Genomic DNA, 18,493 nt, shown 5'->3' with positions numbered 1-18,493 from the left:
AGAGACTTAGAGCTGATATTAAAATTGTAATGAGAGAACTGACAAAGAAAACACAAGAATAAGACTGAGACAATTTAACTTTGTATTTGCAATACATATGACATCTTAATGAGTTCTTGCCTCTTTAAACTTTATTTCCTCTTGATGCTGCTACCTGTTAGAGATCTGACTTATATTTTCTCTCTTTCTTTATCAGCTGTTTATTTGCCACTGACAGAAAAGCACTGAGGCAGAAACATGATGGAGGCAAGCAAACACACCAGCCTCAGGACGCTCACAGTCACCCACCATAAAACCAGACACATTTTCTGTCATACATACACAGACATACAAAAACGCGTCTTTTGTTACTTTGGCCGTTTGGGCATGAGGCGTTCAGTCTACAGAGCCGTTGTCATGGAAATGCGATCAATGTGCCAGCTCAAATCCACTAAGCATCTATTTGTTTTGTCTCCTTCTTCCTACTGTGCTCCCAGACTGAACAGGCAGAAAAAAATTTGAACAAATAGATAAAGTGATTCAGATCAAGTCGGCAGCTCTCATGAGCTGATTTTTTTTTTCTTTCCCTCCAGACTAAATTCTTTTCACTGTTTTCTCAGGCTGGATGTGTGGATGGGACTGAATGCAGGCACTCTGTGTGTAGATGTATGTTCCTCTCTATGTGTGTGTGTGTTTGTCTGATCTGCCCTATCGCCTCTTTCTATTTTTAACCCTCCCCCCCGATTGCAGTGTGAAAGTTAGACCTGACGGAAGTGTTGCTCATTTAGCTTTTTATAGCATCCCTCCTTTCCCCCACCAATTTTCTCTCTTTCGTTCCTTCTCATGGTCTCCTCTCTCATTGCCTTTCTTGAAAGCACAGCATTGTAAAAATAGATCAGATGGCAGTGACAGGTATATGGTGTGGGTGTGGAGCTCAGTCAAAAGGTCATGGGTTCAAATTTGGGTAACCTATTGATGTCTTTTTGTCTTTATGTGTCTAAAGGGACCTGCAGACCGTGCCTCGTGGATATCGTCCCCGTAAAAAATGAGGAGGGCCATGTCATCATGTTCATCCTCGACTTCCAGGAGTTAATAGATCCTTCTGTCAAGAAATCGGGCCTCAAGCAGCGAGTCGCCCAAGGATGGATTTACTGTAAAGCCTTTAATACTTTAATGATGAATCACTGTATGCTCATATGTAATTATTTGCTTTGGTAATGGACGACCTAATCGATTTGTGTCACATGACCGTAGCTATCAGAGCTACATTTCAATTACTCACTAAACCATTAGGTTAGTTTCCGGTCATTGTTGAGACATTTTCCAGATAGTTGTTCAAAAGGAACACCCTGCCTATTCCCAGTGAAAGCATCTCTCAGTATGTATTTCTGGCAATAAAAAATAATTCCATACGAACATATATCTTTGTAGTAGATACAGGTGTAGTTTTGATGAGAGCTGACAACAGAGTTTCTCCCTCAGGTCAGAATCGCAGGCTGAAGATGAGGCTGCCGGTGCTGCGATCCATGCGGTCACCTTCACTTTCCAAAGATCAGTTTGAAGGGGTGGTAGTGGACTACCTGCAGGTGAGTGGATGTACACAGTGAACAGATACAGTGCAGTACACTGTATCCATACTTTGTATTCAGCTGCAGTACATGTGATCCTGTACCAAAAAATAATACTGCATCTGGCATGTCCCCTCCCCTATTTAATTTAATTTTTCAAGGTAATTTTTCAACCCACTGACAAAACATTTTGCTTTTACTGGCTTTACACAGACACTTAGCAGATCTTCACATGTGCATGAAGAGTGCAAAACAATAAAAACACATTCTGTGCTCAGCTTGTTTAAAGATGACACACACATCTCTTTGTGAGCTTGAAATTCCTACTATTAAATATGCACTGTGCAGTGTCACATGCTGGTTGCCTCAAATAACAGGAAGAATTGTTGGAGCTTTAAGGGCTGGTTGCTGATCTCCAAACACAAAGAATAAAGGACAGAAATCTTATGTTAGAGATCATATTTCTCTCTTCTCAGAGTCTTTCCGTTACTTCTGTTTAGACTTTTCTTGTATTTTGATTAATCACATTTGTGTGAAACTATTTCCTGACGGTGTCCATCCCTGACACTGGAACTGTATTTGGCCAAGAGAGACTGATTTACATGTTCAACATCTTTGGCTGAGAAATTCCTTTCTGCTGCAGTCCTCCATTGTATTCAAATGTACATGAGAACTCTCATTATGGTAAATGAATCAATACAAAAGAAAATACAATGACAATTCAAAAAATGTTATTTGTGAAGCTGCTTGTGTCTTACATCTTACAGCAAACATGAAGCGATCACAGTTTTAAATCCACAAACTGTCCTAATGATACATTTTTACAAAAACAAATGTTAATTGTGGTTTTCTTTTCTTTACTGCCCCGACAGCCAAACAATGAGGAGGTTCCTCTGAAAGAGTTTCGGATTCCTTCCAAAGAGAGCTGCATGCAGTCTGAGACGGAGGCTTTGATAGAACAGGACTTGGATCCCCCCTCTCCTGCAGCCCAGTCCTCCACCAAGCGGCGCTCCCTCCTGACAGACCGGCTGGACCCTGGAATCGTCTTCCCCAGGGGGACGCTGCCTCGGAGTTGTTCTCGGGACAGTGTCCGCAGCCTCCGACGTGCGTCATCCCTGGATGACATAGATGGCATGAGGGCTGAATGGAACAGTCGTTCTGGAGATCCCCGAACCAACAGCAGTGAGTGTCTGAGTGGGATGGTAGTGTGTCTCGGGAAATGTCTGATATAAATGTCTGTGAAGCTTCTCAGTTGTCCAGGGGATGTTATCTAAAGGTTGAGTCATGGCAACTGGACTTTCAGTTTTTTAATTCAAAACGTTTCACCACCCATCCAGGCGGCTTCATCAGTCTAAGAAAAAAGGTGGACTGGAACCTCCAATTTATCTTCCAGGTTGTTTTCATTCCACCCCTAGTCCCATAGGTTCACTAGCTGAGCTATGTAAATCAGATGAGAGTCATTTGATCCACATTTGAGAGAGGGGTAAGGGAAACTATCTATGTCCAAGTGGAAAAACCCTCCCTCAACAGGGATGGAGGGCTCAGACATAATCTGTCTTCAATCTACCACGCTGCCCTTTCATCTGCTCCCAGGGAATTAAGGAACAAATCAAATGTTTCCCAGGGAGGACACATTCTGCAGCCAGTTGGTGAATCAGAGGGGTCACATGAGTCCACCATTAGATCCTAACGAACCTCACCTGAGCTCACTCCTTTGTTCACCTAACGAGCCTATTCAGACCAGGGGGGTGGGTCTAACTTCTCACCTGATTTACATAGCTCACCTAGTGAGCCTATGGGACTAGGGGTGGAGTGACACCAACCTGGAAGATAAATTGGAGGTTTGTTGTTTCATATTACCTTAATGGAAACCTGCCAGGTTTTTCCATGGCCAATGTAAACACTAAATAGTTAGGAAAGAAACTGATCTACTTGCAACCAAAGCTACAAGCAGCACCAGGGAGATTAGCACCATAATTCACTGAAAGGATCTTTATTTCTGTGATGGATTGGCAACAGGAGAATGGTGGGTATAGATGATAGATGAATGGATCTTTATATTTCTGTCAGATCAGATAAGATAGAAAGAAAGCCAGATCACACATCTTTTCTCCAAAACAGTCAGCATCGTTTGAGCATGTACAATTGCCCTGTGGTTTTTCCAGCAGAGACACACTAATCAATCCTTCTCTGTGTGTACATGTGCTAACGTTTGTTGTGCATTTGTGTTAACATCACACATCACCGCACATCTGGCGCCGTCTCCTCTCAGGGGAAATCTATAGTGAGGAAAGTAACATTTTTTGTGCAGCATATAGAGTGTTCTCACTCTGTCTGTCACACTTTCTCTCATTTTCACTGCTTTTATGTCCATATGTGTCTTTGAGGCTGAGGGGAGATACAGTCTGTCTTGATTTTCTTGTTGAATACAAGACACGTGTCTATAAATTGTGCCAGTGTTCTTGTTGTGTACTATTTTAACTGTAGTATAATTTACATGTATGTGTGTATGCGTATCATATTATTCTTATAATTCATTTGCAGATAATTTTGTATTGTTTGCTGATGTTGCTCTTCTTTGCTGTAGACCTGAAGCCCAGCGCTCTCAACTCCACATCGGACTCGGACCTGATGAGACATAGGACCATCGGCCGCATCCCTCAGGTTACCCTCACCTTCGGCTCAGACCGCATGAGACCTCCTTCGCCCACCGAGATTGAAATCATCGCACCCAGCAAGATTAAAGACCGAACCCAGAACGTTACAGAGAAGGTCACTCAGGTCACACAGGTAAGACGAGTTCTTTATCACTCCAGTGAAGAAAAACGAAGACACCACGTGAACTGCTGTCTTATCATTGAATATCTTATTCTGAGATCACTCCATGTGCTGTCACAGCAGCTTCACTTATTTTACCCAGTTTCCCAGAAGGGTATTTATATCATGATGACACGGGAAATGGCAGATCATTGCTCTGGTATCAAAAAAGTCTCAGTAGCTTTGTCTGCTAGCTGTTTGTGGCTGCTCCTGAAGGTGAAATTTGTCACACTACTGGAGGAGGAAGGAAATCCTATTGTGCTGCTTGATAAGTTCAGGTTGTTGGCCAGTTTTGCAGTCGGTGTCGTGGTGCTGTCACGTCTAGTCGTTGTCTCTGTCAGTAGGTCAAACAAAGATGTCTATAAATGGTATTTGCTTCTGGCTGGTTGGAGATGCTATAAGACATCTGCAGTCACAGGGTGAAAGTGTGAAAGAATAATCTCACCTGAGGTGTGACATCCATGGCACCAGGAGCAGAACACACTCATCAGCCACCTATCATCACACCACAGTGCCTCTGTTGGAAACACAACAATGGAAGAAGAGCCATAATGGAAATATACTACAAAGTAATTATTACTACTAAAAGCTCTGATTTTAAAAGTACTAATTCTGAAGAATGGTTCTTATCAACCAGAGACAATGAAGAATCATTTGGTGCTTTTCCTGGTTTCAGATGAGTGGAAGCATTGCATGATGGGAAAGTTCTCTAAAAAACATTTTGTTAATGTCTAACATCAGTGGCTTTCTAAGTTACTATAAAGGGGCTTTTGGAGATATTCTGTTCTTTAATATTCAAAGAAGGACCTATATGATTTAAACATTACTTCAGTAAATAGCAACAACAAACATGCACAACCAAAATGTCATGGAGCAACCTGTGAGGTTTAGGATAGAGTTGGCAGCTGAACACTGTGGGGCTCCCTCAGTGCACCACATTAACCCAGTTTATCCATGGGGCTTCCGCAAAGGTCAGAAGATTTGCTTTCCACCAAGCCTGAGCCAAATAGGTTGTGCTTTTGATCCCATTTATGTCTGTTCGCATGTCAGATGATCTTTAGCGAGATATCTCAATAAACTGGTGACGAATTTCAGTGGCATTTGGATTCATGGGCCAATAAGTGATGCAGTTTTTGATAGAAATCCGAATACAACAGCATCTGTAATTATTAGAATTGGTTGCCACATTTCAGCAAGTGGCTGAGTTCAGTTTGATCCTAGAGTTACAAATGCAATTCTGCAGTTATGAGTAACTCTCGGATAATTTGGTGAAATATTTCTCTGTGCAAATCCTTTGTATTTCCAGACAGGATTTATTTATTCTTCAAAGTTCATAGCCATGAACTGAGTAACTCATTGTCTGATACCATTCCAGATCCAGATGCAGGTAAAACCCTGAACATTTTTTATTGTTAAAATCCCAAACTCAGTGACTTTGGTGGTGGCTCTGAGTGCTTTGTGGTTCCACTGGACTCAACTCTGCATACTATTTGCACAGTACTACTGCCTTGTGGCTGCTTTGCGAGTGAATGCTGCTTGCTGCCTTTGTGGTGGGGGTTGAGAGCTCACATCTTCACACCAGGAGGGAGAGTGCTATCGGCAGCTGGCAGTGACTCACTGCACAATGTGGAAGCAACGTGGTTTGTGTGGCCCTGGAAAAAGTGACTGGACAAACAGAGGGCCTCCCGAAAAGCCTGGCAGAACACTTAGACTTGCTATCTTGGCCCTGCTGACGTCATGTCCAAATTTGGATAAAAAGTGAGTGTTGCTCTGTGTGAGCATTGCAGTTTGTCTGCTGCTCAGCATGGTTGGGGTTGGGGTTGATATTTGGGGTTGGGTGCAAATATCAGTTTCAAAATTTTTACCTCTAATCACAAAATGTTCTCATGTGTAAGGTGCATACTGGAACAGGACTGACTCCAGACCAGCTCTGATCACATGTACAAACTCGTCTTAAACTCTCATGTAATGTGAGCACAGAGATGTCCCCTTTTCAACAGCTTAATGTAAACACTCTTTTTGTTTCAAATTCAGCAAATATTTCATTCTTCACAGTGAAGCTGATCCAGGTGAAATAACCTACCCACTTTTTAATTTTGTGTGTGTGTTTTGATGGTTTTCTCATATGGTCCATATGCACAGATCTTCTTCTTTCATTGCAAACAAACCAGAAATATGAACACTTCCCAGAAAGCCATACTGACATCTCAAACATTTAAACTGGTTGACCGACTGGATGACATCAGAGCAGTTGTGTGTAAAATGTGACTGATATTTCACTGTGTTGGTTACAAGGGTGTTTTTTTACAGCCTGAGGTATTGTTGTACCTGCTGTTATATAATGTCAGTATACTGTACATGGTAACCAGGCAGCACTGATATCAGGGGCTCACTGCTGAGTGTGTGAGGATGTGTATGGAGATTGCGTGGGTGTGTGTGGGGATAACAGACTGTCTGTGGAACAGGACAGGGGTTCTGCTGAGATGTTGTTATGAAAGTGGCTGAAAAGAGCGGCCACCATGAGGCTATTGAGCGGCACTCGTTGGCTCGACGCTGCCTGTGACCTTGACCTCTGGAGCTAATGGAAGTAGAGGGCAGCAGGCACGCTGTCTGTGCGTCTGTCCAACGTCCCTCTGTCGTTGGATTCACACTGCAGAGTCCTCCCCTCCCCTTCCATCTTCATTCTGGTGCCAGTTTTAGTTTTTGTCCCGTTTGAAGAGCATGAATGAACTTGCAGTGGTGCCATAGCTGTGGAGCCTCACTGGTCAGGTTTTAAGTCACTGCAGGGAACAAAGTGTATCAGTTGGTCAATTAGCACGTCATCTAAAGATCTATGATGTTATTTATGGGTGAATAAATCTTGAAGTACAGGTTAGCTTTTCTTTCGGCTGTGCTCTGTATTAAATAACATTTTTTTGCTGCCCCGTTATAATTGGATTTCGATTGGCACCTTAGAAAAAGGGAAATGAAGGTTGTCCATTGATCTTTGTTCATATTGATTACTCTGCATAACATGAAGCACACAGCGTGATTGACCAGAGTGTAGCTTGTAAAAGAGACATTACAGTAGAAAAGCCTCAGCACACTATATGTAGCAGTATGTGTGTGTGTGTGTGTGTGTGTGTGTGTGGTATAGGAAAGTAAAAGTGTGTTTATGTGGAGCCCCCTGGCTTTGAATGATCTTACAACAAGAGCCTCTAGGATTTGTTTTTGCAAGTTAGAACTCTGATTTATACCTTGTGTTGTTCTGTTTATGCACAGCCGACATCTCTGTGTTAATAGGGCTGATATTTTTATCTAAACAGTCTCATTAGAGAATTGATCAAACTCATTCAAACAGAGTAGCTCATATATTTTCCCCCCAAAATCCTGCCAATGTTTTGGCAGCATTGTTTCCAATCTAAGACATCCAGTCTAAGATTATAAAAAAAAAGCAGTCTTTGATTATCATTAAGACAATCACTTACTGACTGAGATTAAAATGCAAACATCACACACAAAGTATAGAGTGTATTCAGATATTACATTACAGTATTTTTATTAGTATTATTTCTTAACTAGATGGGCACAAATCAGTCCTATAGAAATGTTCTAACATCACACCTCTATTAAAGAGTTGTGTGTTGCATTAAACATGGTATGCAGGACGTACTTGGAGCATTAGCAGTTGATGAGCACCAGTGGAAGTGGGGGATGTTGGCATTCATAGGGCTGCTGGATATTTTTTTATGTTTGAAAGAGGATCCCACAGTGAGGGCCGGGCTACAGGCAGGGAGGCTGAGCGAGGGAGCGGGAGGGAGGGAGATACAGACGGATGGACAGAGGTTGCCTTCGCTCTCCCTCTGTCTCTCTTCGTCTTAGTCCTCTCCCCTCGCTGTTTACCCTGCGCTGCACTTCAGCATGAGCTTCAAGCAGAAACTTCAGCCTGTGAGTACATCCTCCTTTCCTCTCTGGTGCTCTTCTTAAACTCTCCCCCTTCAGTCAACTCCTCTGTTTGTTTGCCACTGTCGTGCCCTTTCCTATTCTTCCTCGCCCTCTTTGTCTCCTCCTTCCCGCTTACTTGCTGTAGCTACACAGGTGAGCAACAACAGCTTTATCCAGGTTAGGCTGATGCCATGTGACCTTGCTGTGACACAGTCATGTCTATGGACAGTTGTCACAAACAGTAACTTCAGCTGATTTTGACCCCTCAGTATTTGACATTTTAGGTGCTCCTGTTTTAAATTTAGCAAATGATTTTTTTTTTAAAGTATAGAATAGGTATTGTGCTTATGTTTGGAGTGGCATGTGATCAGTTTGACCTTTGCATTTTAACTTTATTCCAAAGGGTGAATGAAAGTAAAGTTTTGTATAAGGGGAAATTATAATCCACTAGTTTTATAATTGATTATTTATTTGTGACTTCACACCTAATCTTTGTTTTTTTTTTTTTTTTTAAACTAATATTTCTAAAAGTTGCTATGGTTTTTAATAGTTGTGACCAAGCTGTTGTGTGTTAACTAGGCATGGCAGTTTCTCTTTGTTTGTCGTTATAAACCAGGGCTGTGAAAAACATCAATAATCTAAAACTCCTTGGACAGGTCAACCTTTGCTCGTGTGTTTACATTGTCATTAGTGTGTTGTCTTTTCACATCTGTTCAGGTGCAGTTGCCACAGGTTGTTGTCATAGAAGAAATCAGTAAATACTCTTTGGTTTCCCACTTTAACCTTGTTTCCAAATACTATCATTGGTCAAATAAACAGATTTATGGAACAGAAACCTACATCCTTCTGTCAGTAAAGGCCATTGTGTGCCGAAATAGAAAACTATTAAAGCCTTGAATATTCCTAGTAAAGATCTAACTTCATTTCTCCCCCCTGCTTTTTTCCTTTCTTTCTTTTACCAAATATGACCAAGTATGTATTTAGTAGTTTTTTAATGTAGTACTTTGACTATTTCTGGTCTGTTTCTTCATCTTAGCTGGGAAAGTAGAAATAAGCAGCTTTTCTGGGGGGGGGGGGGGTGGAAGATGCATTCATCAAAGAATGAGAGTCTAAATAGAAAATCGAGCAATGCAGTGGACTTCGCTTGTGGTTTCGCTGTGAGTTAAGTGGAGCGTTTGGTTGTAGAGCCACTGCAGCTACTCATTATAGTTCAGCTTCTTTTGTCATGGTGACTTTGACTAGAATTATGCAAATTATAATGCAAATGAGGGTCTAACCGCTGGAGAGTTTGTAAGGAGATGGAAGGTCAGCAATGCACTGAGTATTTTTTTTTTACATTGACTAGTTTTTGTAGGTATGGATCAGAAACAAAAACCATTCAGCCTGTTAGAAGAAAGTATTTGCACATCACCACTTAACTGTTAAATCAGTCACACAGAGTCCAGACAAGAATTAACTGAATTAACAAGAATGAACTAAAATCACTCCTCTGCGTGACGTACAATCGATGTCATTAAGGGGAGATGGGGGTGGGGGGACATGGTGCAACAGAGGCAGGTGAAGCTGCACTGGGCTCTTTTAAAAGCTTAGACCAGGTGATGTGCCTGTGGAGAATAGAGGATAGAGCTACACAGTGGCAGAGGTGGGTTTGTGGTTTTTCTGCCATAAAGTGATGCAGGAGAGGAGGAACTGGCGGCTGCTCAACAGGCAGGAAGGGCTGCGGGGGATTTGGAGGAGTTTCCTCCTTTGCTTCTGTGACATCTCGACATCAAGATGATAACATGCACATGGAGGCTCTTTTTATTGGACCGGTCAGTGGGTGTTTGTTGGTCTGCTTAATGCAATTAGACAAATAAAGCAGACAAAAAGAAAAAATCAAGGCTAGCAGATAGAGATTTGCATATTGGTATTTGTGTGTCATTATGTTGTCATTAAAGAGCTGTGACATTTTCTCCTGCCAAATTTGGTGAGAAGCATTGAAGAGGTTGTTACAGTGTCACACAAGGAGTAATACATAGTGTTTGCAGCAGCCACTAATTTACACAGCTCTACTGCTCAAATTAACAGCTATTGGGATATTTCTGTTGCCTCACTTCAAGTGAAGTAACATGTTTTGTTGAGAATATCATCATACATTTTTGTGCCTTGTTGGGTTTAGGGTAGTTTGGTTTTTGCATGTCAGGTCTGACTTTTAAAATCAGGGATGCAGCGTGGCATCTGCTCTGATAGAGACCTGTTATTGTTACTGTTGTAATAGAATCCAGAACGATACTGCGACATTTTTGTCTTTTCTGCATCTCAGAATATTTTTACTGGAAGATCTTCATTGTAAGGCAGCTGTAACAAGTGTTGAGTTTGCATTAACATATCCACATGACAAATGTCCCTGTAACAGCAGTGCTTAGGTGGCCTGTTTTAGCATACAGTTCTCCTAATGTGAAGTCATATTAATCCCAACTATGTTTATTTCATAAATGAGGAAAGCTTTAACTTATATCGTGAAAGTGGAGGGCTCAGTGGTTATGGTTCCTGCACCCTTCCAACATTATGTACAACACCCTGTCCTTGTTTCCTTTTGACCTCAGGTTTTGTCCCTTGGTGCTGATGTGCTGCCAGAGTACAAGCTCCAGGCTCCACGCATCCACAAGTGCATCATCCTTCACTACAGTCCATTTAAAGCAGTATGGGACTGGATCATCCTGCTGCTAGTCATCTACACTGCCATCTTCACACCATACTCTGCCGCCTTTCTTCTAAACGAGGTGGAGGAAGAGCGGAGGAGAACGTGCGGCTACATCTGCAACCCGCTGAACGTGGTGGATCTGGTGGTGGACATCATGTTCATCGTGGACATCCTCATCAACTTCAGGACCACCTATGTCAACCACAACGATGAGGTGGTCAGTCACCCGGGGCGCATTGCACAACACTACTTCAAGGGCTGGTTCCTCATCGACATTGTGGCCGCCATCCCCTTCGATCTGCTCATATTTCGTTCTGGGTCCGAGGAGGTGAGAAGGAACCCCAGTCAGTGGATACAAACGGCCTCATAACATCAGTACAAACATGTTGTGTTTCCTAGAGTTATGTGCCAAAGCTAAATAGACCTTGGTTTTTCTTTGTTTCCTCCATTCAAGCATTTGTTATCTGACTAAGCAGATGTCCCTCCTCCATTCCTGCTTATGTGTAGTTGTTAAATCAGAGCATTTGGGAGTTAGAAATGAAAAACACTATGTTTTGCTTTTTTACAGTGGCATAAAATGTTGTATCCAATCTTGTAAATCTGACATTGATCATTGCCAAATTTGCCTCCAGCCTCAGACAACTACTCTGACTGGGTTACTGAAGACAGCCAGACTGCTGAGGTTGGTGCGTGTGGCAAGGAAGCTGGACCGCTATTCAGAATATGGAGCTGCTGTTCTGTTCCTCCTCATGTGCACCTTTGCCCTCATTGCTCATTGGCTCGCCTGCATCTGGTACGCCATCGGCAACGTGGAGCGCACCGGCTCTGCCCGCATTGGAGGCATGAAGATCGGCTGGCTGGACAACCTGGCTGACCAGATCGGTAAACAATACAATGACACCGACGCATCCTCGGGCCCCTCCATCAAGGACAAGTACGTTACAGCCCTGTACTTCACCTTCAGCAGCCTGACCAGTGTGGGCTTTGGGAACGTCTCGCCCAACACCAACCCAGAGAAGATCTTCTCCATCTGTGTCATGCTAATCGGCTGTGAGTAGTGTGTTATTAGTGCTAGTGAGTCTAACATCTAAGTTCTTCAGTACAGACAATCCCCAACTATAGTTTAACATCAGTACTGGCTCGGAAAAGGGAGATAAAAACAGGCAGTGTGAATCTTGGGTCACTAAGTAATGAATCCTGATTGTGATGCTGCAGAAACATCAGAAACACATTACCAAGTCAAAATTCAGAGCTTCAGTCTAAATTTAACTAAACATATGGTCATTTAAACCTGTTGCCTTTATTTGACAGAAACATTGTTAGAGACAGAATAGTATGAGACATAACAAAGGTCACCAGCTGAAATTAAATGTTCAAATAAACCTTACAGTCATATTTTAGGAAGCATCTGGATACCCTTCTGGCCCTAACACAAAGAATTTCTCTGCTCTGTCTTGCTGCAGCTCTGATGTACGCCAGTATCTTTGGGAACGTGTCTGCCATCATTCAGAGACTGTATTCTGGCACGGCTCGCTACCACACCCAGATGCTGCGGGTCAAAGAGTTCATACGTTTCCACCAGATCCCAGGAGGCCTGAGACAGAGGCTGGAGGAGTATTTCCAACATGCCTGGTCCTACACTAACGGCATCGACATGAATGCTGTAAGCCCTGTAGACAGGACACACAAAAATAGTCTGACACTAGTTTACAGGAAGAAAGAGCTCTATGTTTGGAGAATACATTTTTTCTGGAAAATGCATTTTCAAGCAATATGGAGATTTTCGTTTTTGCTGAATACTTTTCAGCTTATACACATTATTACAAACAAGTATTTAGATTCTCAGTTGTTCTTTATGTCAGGGGGTATAGCTCAGTGGTAGAGCATTTGACTGCAGATCAAGAGGTCCCCAGTTCAAGTCTGGGTGCCCTCTACCTGTTAAATAGTGATGGTGGATCATTATTGTATGTGTTGCCAAACCACAGGTGATCTACTCATCTTTCATCTATAATAAATACTAAAAGTGTCTGAAAAAAAAATATTTTAGTCTGTAGATCAATTAAAGCATTGCATGTTAGTGACGAAGTATTTCACTGAAATCCCAGTTCCACTCGGGGAGCTCCCTTCTCACATAAACACACACGTGTTTCCACTGAGGGAGCTACGTTTGGAGACCCGAGTTTTAGTAACGATGTGCGTCATACTGCTGCTTGGACATGGCCTGCTAACAGCACCAGAGCATGACATGGCCGGAGAGCAACATTAGCGCCTGCCAATTCAATGTGAGAATAGTTAATCACTTGGAGCCGCAGTGCTTTGTGCCCTGCATGAATCAATCTGGCACATGGTTCCCCTTCTCTCACCCCTATATTTCTTTTCTATGTACCGTTCACTTTTATTTTCTGTTAATATATATTAAAGATATATTAATTATTAATTATTTTCTGTTTTTATATATATATACATATAATAAAATAAAATATTGTAATTAGCCTTCTACCCTCTGCTGCTCTGCAGGTTTTAAAAGGTTTTCCTGAGTGTTTGCAAGCTGACATCTGCCTGCATTTGAACCGCAGCTTGCTGCAGAACTGCAAAGCCTTTCGGGGAGCCAACAAAGGCTGCCTGAGGGCTCTGGCCATTAGATTTAAGACCACCCACGCTCCGCCAGGTGACACTCTGGTCCACAGTGGGGACATCCTCACTGCTCTCTACTTCATTTCCAGAGGCTCTATAGAAATCCTTAGAGATGATGTGGTTGTGGCCATATTAGGTAAGCTCCAAGCCATGAGAGAGACCATGCTTACATTGTCATTGTTCTGCTCTGGATGTAAATCAGTGATTATATTCGTTAACAGTTATTTTTAATCGGTATATAGTTCTTTAAAAAAAACTTTACACTGCATAAGAGGAGGTCAAATTTTGGTTTATGTGAATCTGAAACCAACACCAAAAGTTTGCTAAATGGCTCCAGCTCAAACAGAAATAAAACTAATTTTTAAATTGTGATATTAGCATTTTTGACTTTGTAATATTTCCTGTTTGTTCTGCCATCCTCTTGTCTCTTTCTATACTAAACCATTGTCACAACTCACACTGCCCTTTATGCCACGCAGCACACATACACGCACACCTCTCTGTGTGTTGTGTTGCCAGAGGTGTTTGGGCACAGCTCCACTTCCATTCCGCAGTTTCATTGATCATCAATAGGGCCAGCACTTAGATCCAGGCTGCATAGGTCATTTCTTTTTTAGCTGTGTTTTAGGGGGACATTAACTTGTGCTGAGCTGCAGCGTTGTTAAGGATCAGTATCACTGTAGGGCTTTGTTTTTCAGATTCAGCCATCTAAATGTTGTCAGTAAACAGTTTTCACCACTGTATTTGCTGTGGTTCCTTTAGGAAAGAATGACATCTTTGGTGAACCCATCAGTCTGTATGAGAGACCAGGGAAATCCAGTGCTGACGTCAGGGCTTTGACTTACTGTGACCTTCACAAGATCCTGAGGGATGACCTGTTGGAAGTGCTGGACATGTATCCCGACTTTGCTGACATGTTCTGGAACAACTTGGAGATCACCTTTAACCTGAGAGATGTGAGTGCCACCAGAGGGCAGTGTTACTCATAGTATGTGCAGCATTGTCCTAGTAGCATAAGCATGAGATCAGGTGAGTACTTCAGAATTACTGAAACTCATATGTATCAGGCAGATAGAGTAAACCAGCCAACCCCGAGCAGGGAATCTGAGTGTGGCTGCCGCCAGGCAAGGCATCGGAGAAACTCCTTGCGACGTCGGAACCGTCCAGGTGAGTGTGGGGCAGGGCTTAAGTAGATTAACACATTTCCATATGTTTCTCTTTGATGACTCCATATTTCTTTCCTGGCTTTCACTGACTCTGTCGGTGTAGATGGGATGGACCGTGAGGACTCTTACCCTGATCAGTTGTGTCCGATGGGGAACCACCACCGAGGCCTGATCACAGGATCTCACTGGGAAGACCTCTGCAGCAATGCTAGTATCTGTTCGCAGTCTAGTGATGAGGAGATGAAGCCTGTGGGGCACAGCAAGGGGGAGCTGTACCCCCCTGGGTCGGACACCAGAGACTATCCCTCAGCAGTGGTTAATATCTTGCCTCACGGTGCAGCATCAGCTGGTTTGGGACAGCCTATAGAGCTTGGAGGTCCACCATACTCAGGTAAAGCCTCAGTTTACACACATTTCAATGAAACAACACACCTTTTCTACATGTCTTACACTTAGAAGCACTGGTGTTGAATCTCTGTCTTTTATAAGGTTTAGGGTCTGAGTTGTGATGGATAGGTCATTCAAACCTTTGTGACAAGACAAGATTTAAATCACTACAGCAAAATTCAAATAAAAAACAAAACTTAATTTATAACCTGAAAATTAAATCAACATAAAAATGGAATATATGCATTTAGTTCTGAAATGACTTCAGATATGAACTAACTTTACTGGTAATTATGAAACACAAATATGAACAAAAATTCATCAGAGTTAACTGTTTGGTTTAAAAGATGCCACGTATCAACATTTTAAAAATTACATGCCTACTAGTAATAGTAAAACTAAAACTGGCTAAGGAAACAAAGTAACATCTGCAGAAATGCCTGTAAATAAGCAACAATTTTAAACCAAACATAGACCAAGGACAAAAGTAAAAGTTAACCAACACTGAAATTAATAATAAATCAAAAAACTAGTTTAATATAGTATATTAAAACTAGTATATTTTGCAGGATATTTTTGAGCTGCTGAAAATAATTTTCAGAAATTAAATGAGGATTTGTCTTTGTCTGCACAGCAGCGTCCCCTATCAGCATGTCAGGCCTCTATGGCTACTGGCCAGACCGCAGGGCCAGCCAGTTCTCAGAGAGCCAGCGCCGACCATCATCTGTCAGAGCTGGTTTCCACCCTCCACCCTGCGCTGAGGACCGGCCCAGTGAGCTGGAGTCCAGACTGGAGTTGCTGCAGTCCCAGTTAAACAGGTCAGTTTTGATGATAAAAAATATAGAACAAAATAGTGACCAGGGGGCACCCGGATTTGAACCGGGGACCTCTTGATCTGCAGTCAAATGCTCTACCACTGAGCTATACCCCCTGTTGCTGATGTTGCTTTGAAGGTAGAGCCTTTCTTTAGTCCAACTCCATGGCTTCTGTTTACCTTTATATCATGTGGATGTTTTTCCACACCTCTTCTGCTGTGTTTATGTAACAGTTCCTGGTATGGCACTCACACAGTGTGAATAGTATTAGTTGCATGTGTATAAGAACAAGAGGACAGAGAAACAAATACAGATGAGAAAGGCTCAAGAACAGAAAGCAAATTTATTTTTAAAAATGCTATATCGGGTCAGGTTGATGCGATTCCTTTTAACTCGATGTTTTCTCATGTATGAGAGAGTTACTGTACTAAGAGCAAGAGAGAACCCTAGTGGACATTATTGAAAGACCAGATGATTTCTGCAAAAACATTATGTTTCATTATGTTCCATTATACTCCATCCAGCATCACAATAGTATTAATAAAATTTTAAGTTGTGTTTTTTTTCTTATCATCAAGATAGATTTCTTATAGGTCACTTTTCCTGATGCCTCCTTTCATTCCTGTTAGGCTGGAGACCCGTATGACAGCAGATATCAATGTGATCCTGCAGCTCCTCCAGAGGCAGATGGCCCCGGTGCCTCCAGCTTACAGTGCTGTGTCCCCCAGCTCTCACCCACCTCACCCCACCACCCTGTACAGCACAGGAGCAGCCACAATCCACACTGTCCCTCCAATCCAGTCAGCACAGATCGACAGCACTGCCTCACTGCTGCAGGTTTGAGTTTACACACACACACACACAGTTATCACGTTTCCTGCTCTGTGCTCAATCTTCATATCTTGCACATTTGAAAATGGTTAGTTCTTGAGCATTGAGGTTATAGAAAGGCGGGTCATCACATCAGACTTGCCCTTCTCTCTCGCTCCAGAGTCCAGACTCTGACTTCAAGCAAAAATCCAAGGACTCCCTGTCCAGTGGGATCCACCTCACTGTAGCCTCCAATGACACCATGTCCATGTCACCAGAGGCTGACCCACCACATCTGCCCAGTGTGGACATCAATCCTCAATTCCAAGGGCCTCTTGGACTGCTATGTGGCAGCCAGCGTTTCCCCTCCCTCCCCGAGCACCTGGAGACCTCCCCGGACACACAGGAGATCCATAGGCACGTCTCTGATCCTGTCCTGCCAGGCAGCTAGAACACCAGTCACCACCACCCACAAGCCTGGTCCTTTGGATGGGACAGCCATATGTTCCCCAGATTGCCGCTGCTTTCTTCCTCCCTTAAAATCTCCTCTGTCCTGTTCAGATGCTGCTGAAAAGCACAGGAAGCCTTGCCTTCCCTGTCACTGAGGGTTCAGAGTGCCTCCCGATTCTTATAGACTCAACGGCGCCCTCGAAGGCTGCTGTGGTTTTGTGCTCCAGCATCCTTTCATTCTCGAGGTCTTGTGCAATGAAGAGATTACCCTTGCCCAGCAGGGTGAGGATATTCTGAAATATGAGTTGACTTTAAGCACACAAACATATACATACATCAAGCAATCACTGGATCTGTAAGCTATACAAACTGCATCCCAGAGGGTGAACTCCTCAAACAGAAGTGAGATGTCAAGAACTACTGAAGTGTTTCACGTGTGACGAAATTATCTGCATTCACTTGGTATAAGAATTGCACATTTAGAGAATAGAAAAACTTTTAATCATTTATTGGGGACTGAGATTATTTTCATAATGCTAGAGGATACATTATTTGACATACATCAAGTAAATGTCATAACTAGTGTAAAAACGTATAAATTCACTGTCGTATTGGTGTATGTTAAAAAAATATCAAAAGACATAGTGTAAGGTTCAAGGCAGTGTTGGAAAGAAATGACAAGTCAACTGTAATTTTCATCAAATTATTGTTATTCTGTAAGTTTAACATGCATCACCAGGACTTGTGACATGATCATGAGGTCATATTACAACGTAAACAATCAAGCAAAGCAGAAAAATGTAATAGTTTCTTGTACATTGAAATGTAGCCTATACGGTTTGTTTTCAGAAATTTTGCTTGGTTTCCCCTGTTTCTGTTTGTGTACAGTATATCTGTGCTGCTCAACTCAAAACTTGTCAACAGACGTGGCATGGTCACATGATGTCAATGCACCAGACGTGTTTATCTGAAAGTGCCAATGTTAAGGGAGTTGTTCTCCCGGTCATACCGATTCACCGGCAGGCAGGCAGACGATTGTGTGACATCTACTGAGTGATAAGGGAAGTGAATGGTAAGTGTCAATCACACACGGAGACAGAGACCCTGTCTCAAGGTGTCCTTTGTTAAGATGATTTCACAGTTCGAACCACTAGCTGACTGTAATGATTTTTTTTAAAGCATTTATAATTCTGTATAATGTTACTTGAAGCACAAATTCCTGTTATTTATCTTTTTCTAGATTAAAGATACACAACAGTA

At 42.4% G+C, this 18,493-nt stretch overlaps 1 protein-coding gene and 2 non-coding genes across 5 annotated transcripts; 2 read left to right on the top strand and 1 right to left on the bottom strand.

Moving 5' to 3' along the window:
- Nucleotides 1–798: 798 nt before the first annotated feature.
- On the top strand, nucleotides 799–18,398 carry kcnh6a (potassium voltage-gated channel, subfamily H (eag-related), member 6a). Of its 3 annotated transcripts, none has more exons than XM_026326082.1 (15): nucleotides 799–891; nucleotides 983–1,132; nucleotides 1,462–1,565; nucleotides 2,420–2,729; nucleotides 4,135–4,337; nucleotides 10,874–11,299; nucleotides 11,604–12,021; nucleotides 12,435–12,634; nucleotides 13,489–13,741; nucleotides 14,368–14,561; nucleotides 14,673–14,772; nucleotides 14,875–15,162; nucleotides 15,796–15,976; nucleotides 16,603–16,810; nucleotides 16,965–18,398. In XM_026326082.1, exons 1-15 carry the CDS (start codon nucleotides 879–881, stop codon nucleotides 17,232–17,234), a joined length of 3,318 nt encoding a protein of 1,105 aa, XP_026181867.1. In that variant the 5' UTR covers nucleotides 799–878; the 3' UTR covers nucleotides 17,235–18,398. The 3 variants fall into 3 exon arrangements, with proteins under 3 accessions (XP_026181867.1, XP_026181866.1, XP_026181869.1); XM_026326081.1 differs by having other exon boundaries at nucleotides 15,793–15,976; XM_026326084.1 differs by lacking the exon at nucleotides 799–891 and having other exon boundaries at nucleotides 1,018–1,357; nucleotides 15,793–15,976.
- Nucleotides 12,833–12,904, top strand: trnac-gca (transfer RNA cysteine (anticodon GCA)). The gene has a single exon. It is a non-coding gene; the product is annotated as a tRNA-Cys (tRNA).
- trnac-gca (transfer RNA cysteine (anticodon GCA)) lies at nucleotides 16,018–16,089 on the bottom strand. Its single transcript has one exon. It is a non-coding gene; the product is annotated as a tRNA-Cys (tRNA).
- Nucleotides 18,399–18,493: the final 95 nt, after the last annotated feature.

This window comes from Mastacembelus armatus, chromosome 8, assembly GCF_900324485.2.
Source record: "Mastacembelus armatus chromosome 8, fMasArm1.2, whole genome shotgun sequence".
Classification (NCBI taxonomy): domain Eukaryota; kingdom Metazoa; phylum Chordata; class Actinopteri; order Synbranchiformes; family Mastacembelidae; genus Mastacembelus; species Mastacembelus armatus.
This window is presented reverse-complemented; position numbering and strand designations above follow the sequence as displayed.

What these genes read in the sequence shown, in the direction of transcription:
- kcnh6a (XM_026326081.1), top strand. An exon ending in TGTGGTTGTGGCCATATTAG is followed by an intron (nt 13,742 to 14,367) that starts GTAAGCTCCAAG and finishes TGGTTCCTTTAG; the next exon opens with GAAAGAATGACATCTTTGGT. An exon ending in GCACTGCCTCACTGCTGCAG is followed by an intron (nt 16,811 to 16,964) that starts GTTTGAGTTTAC and finishes CTCTCGCTCCAG; the next exon opens with AGTCCAGACTCTGACTTCAA.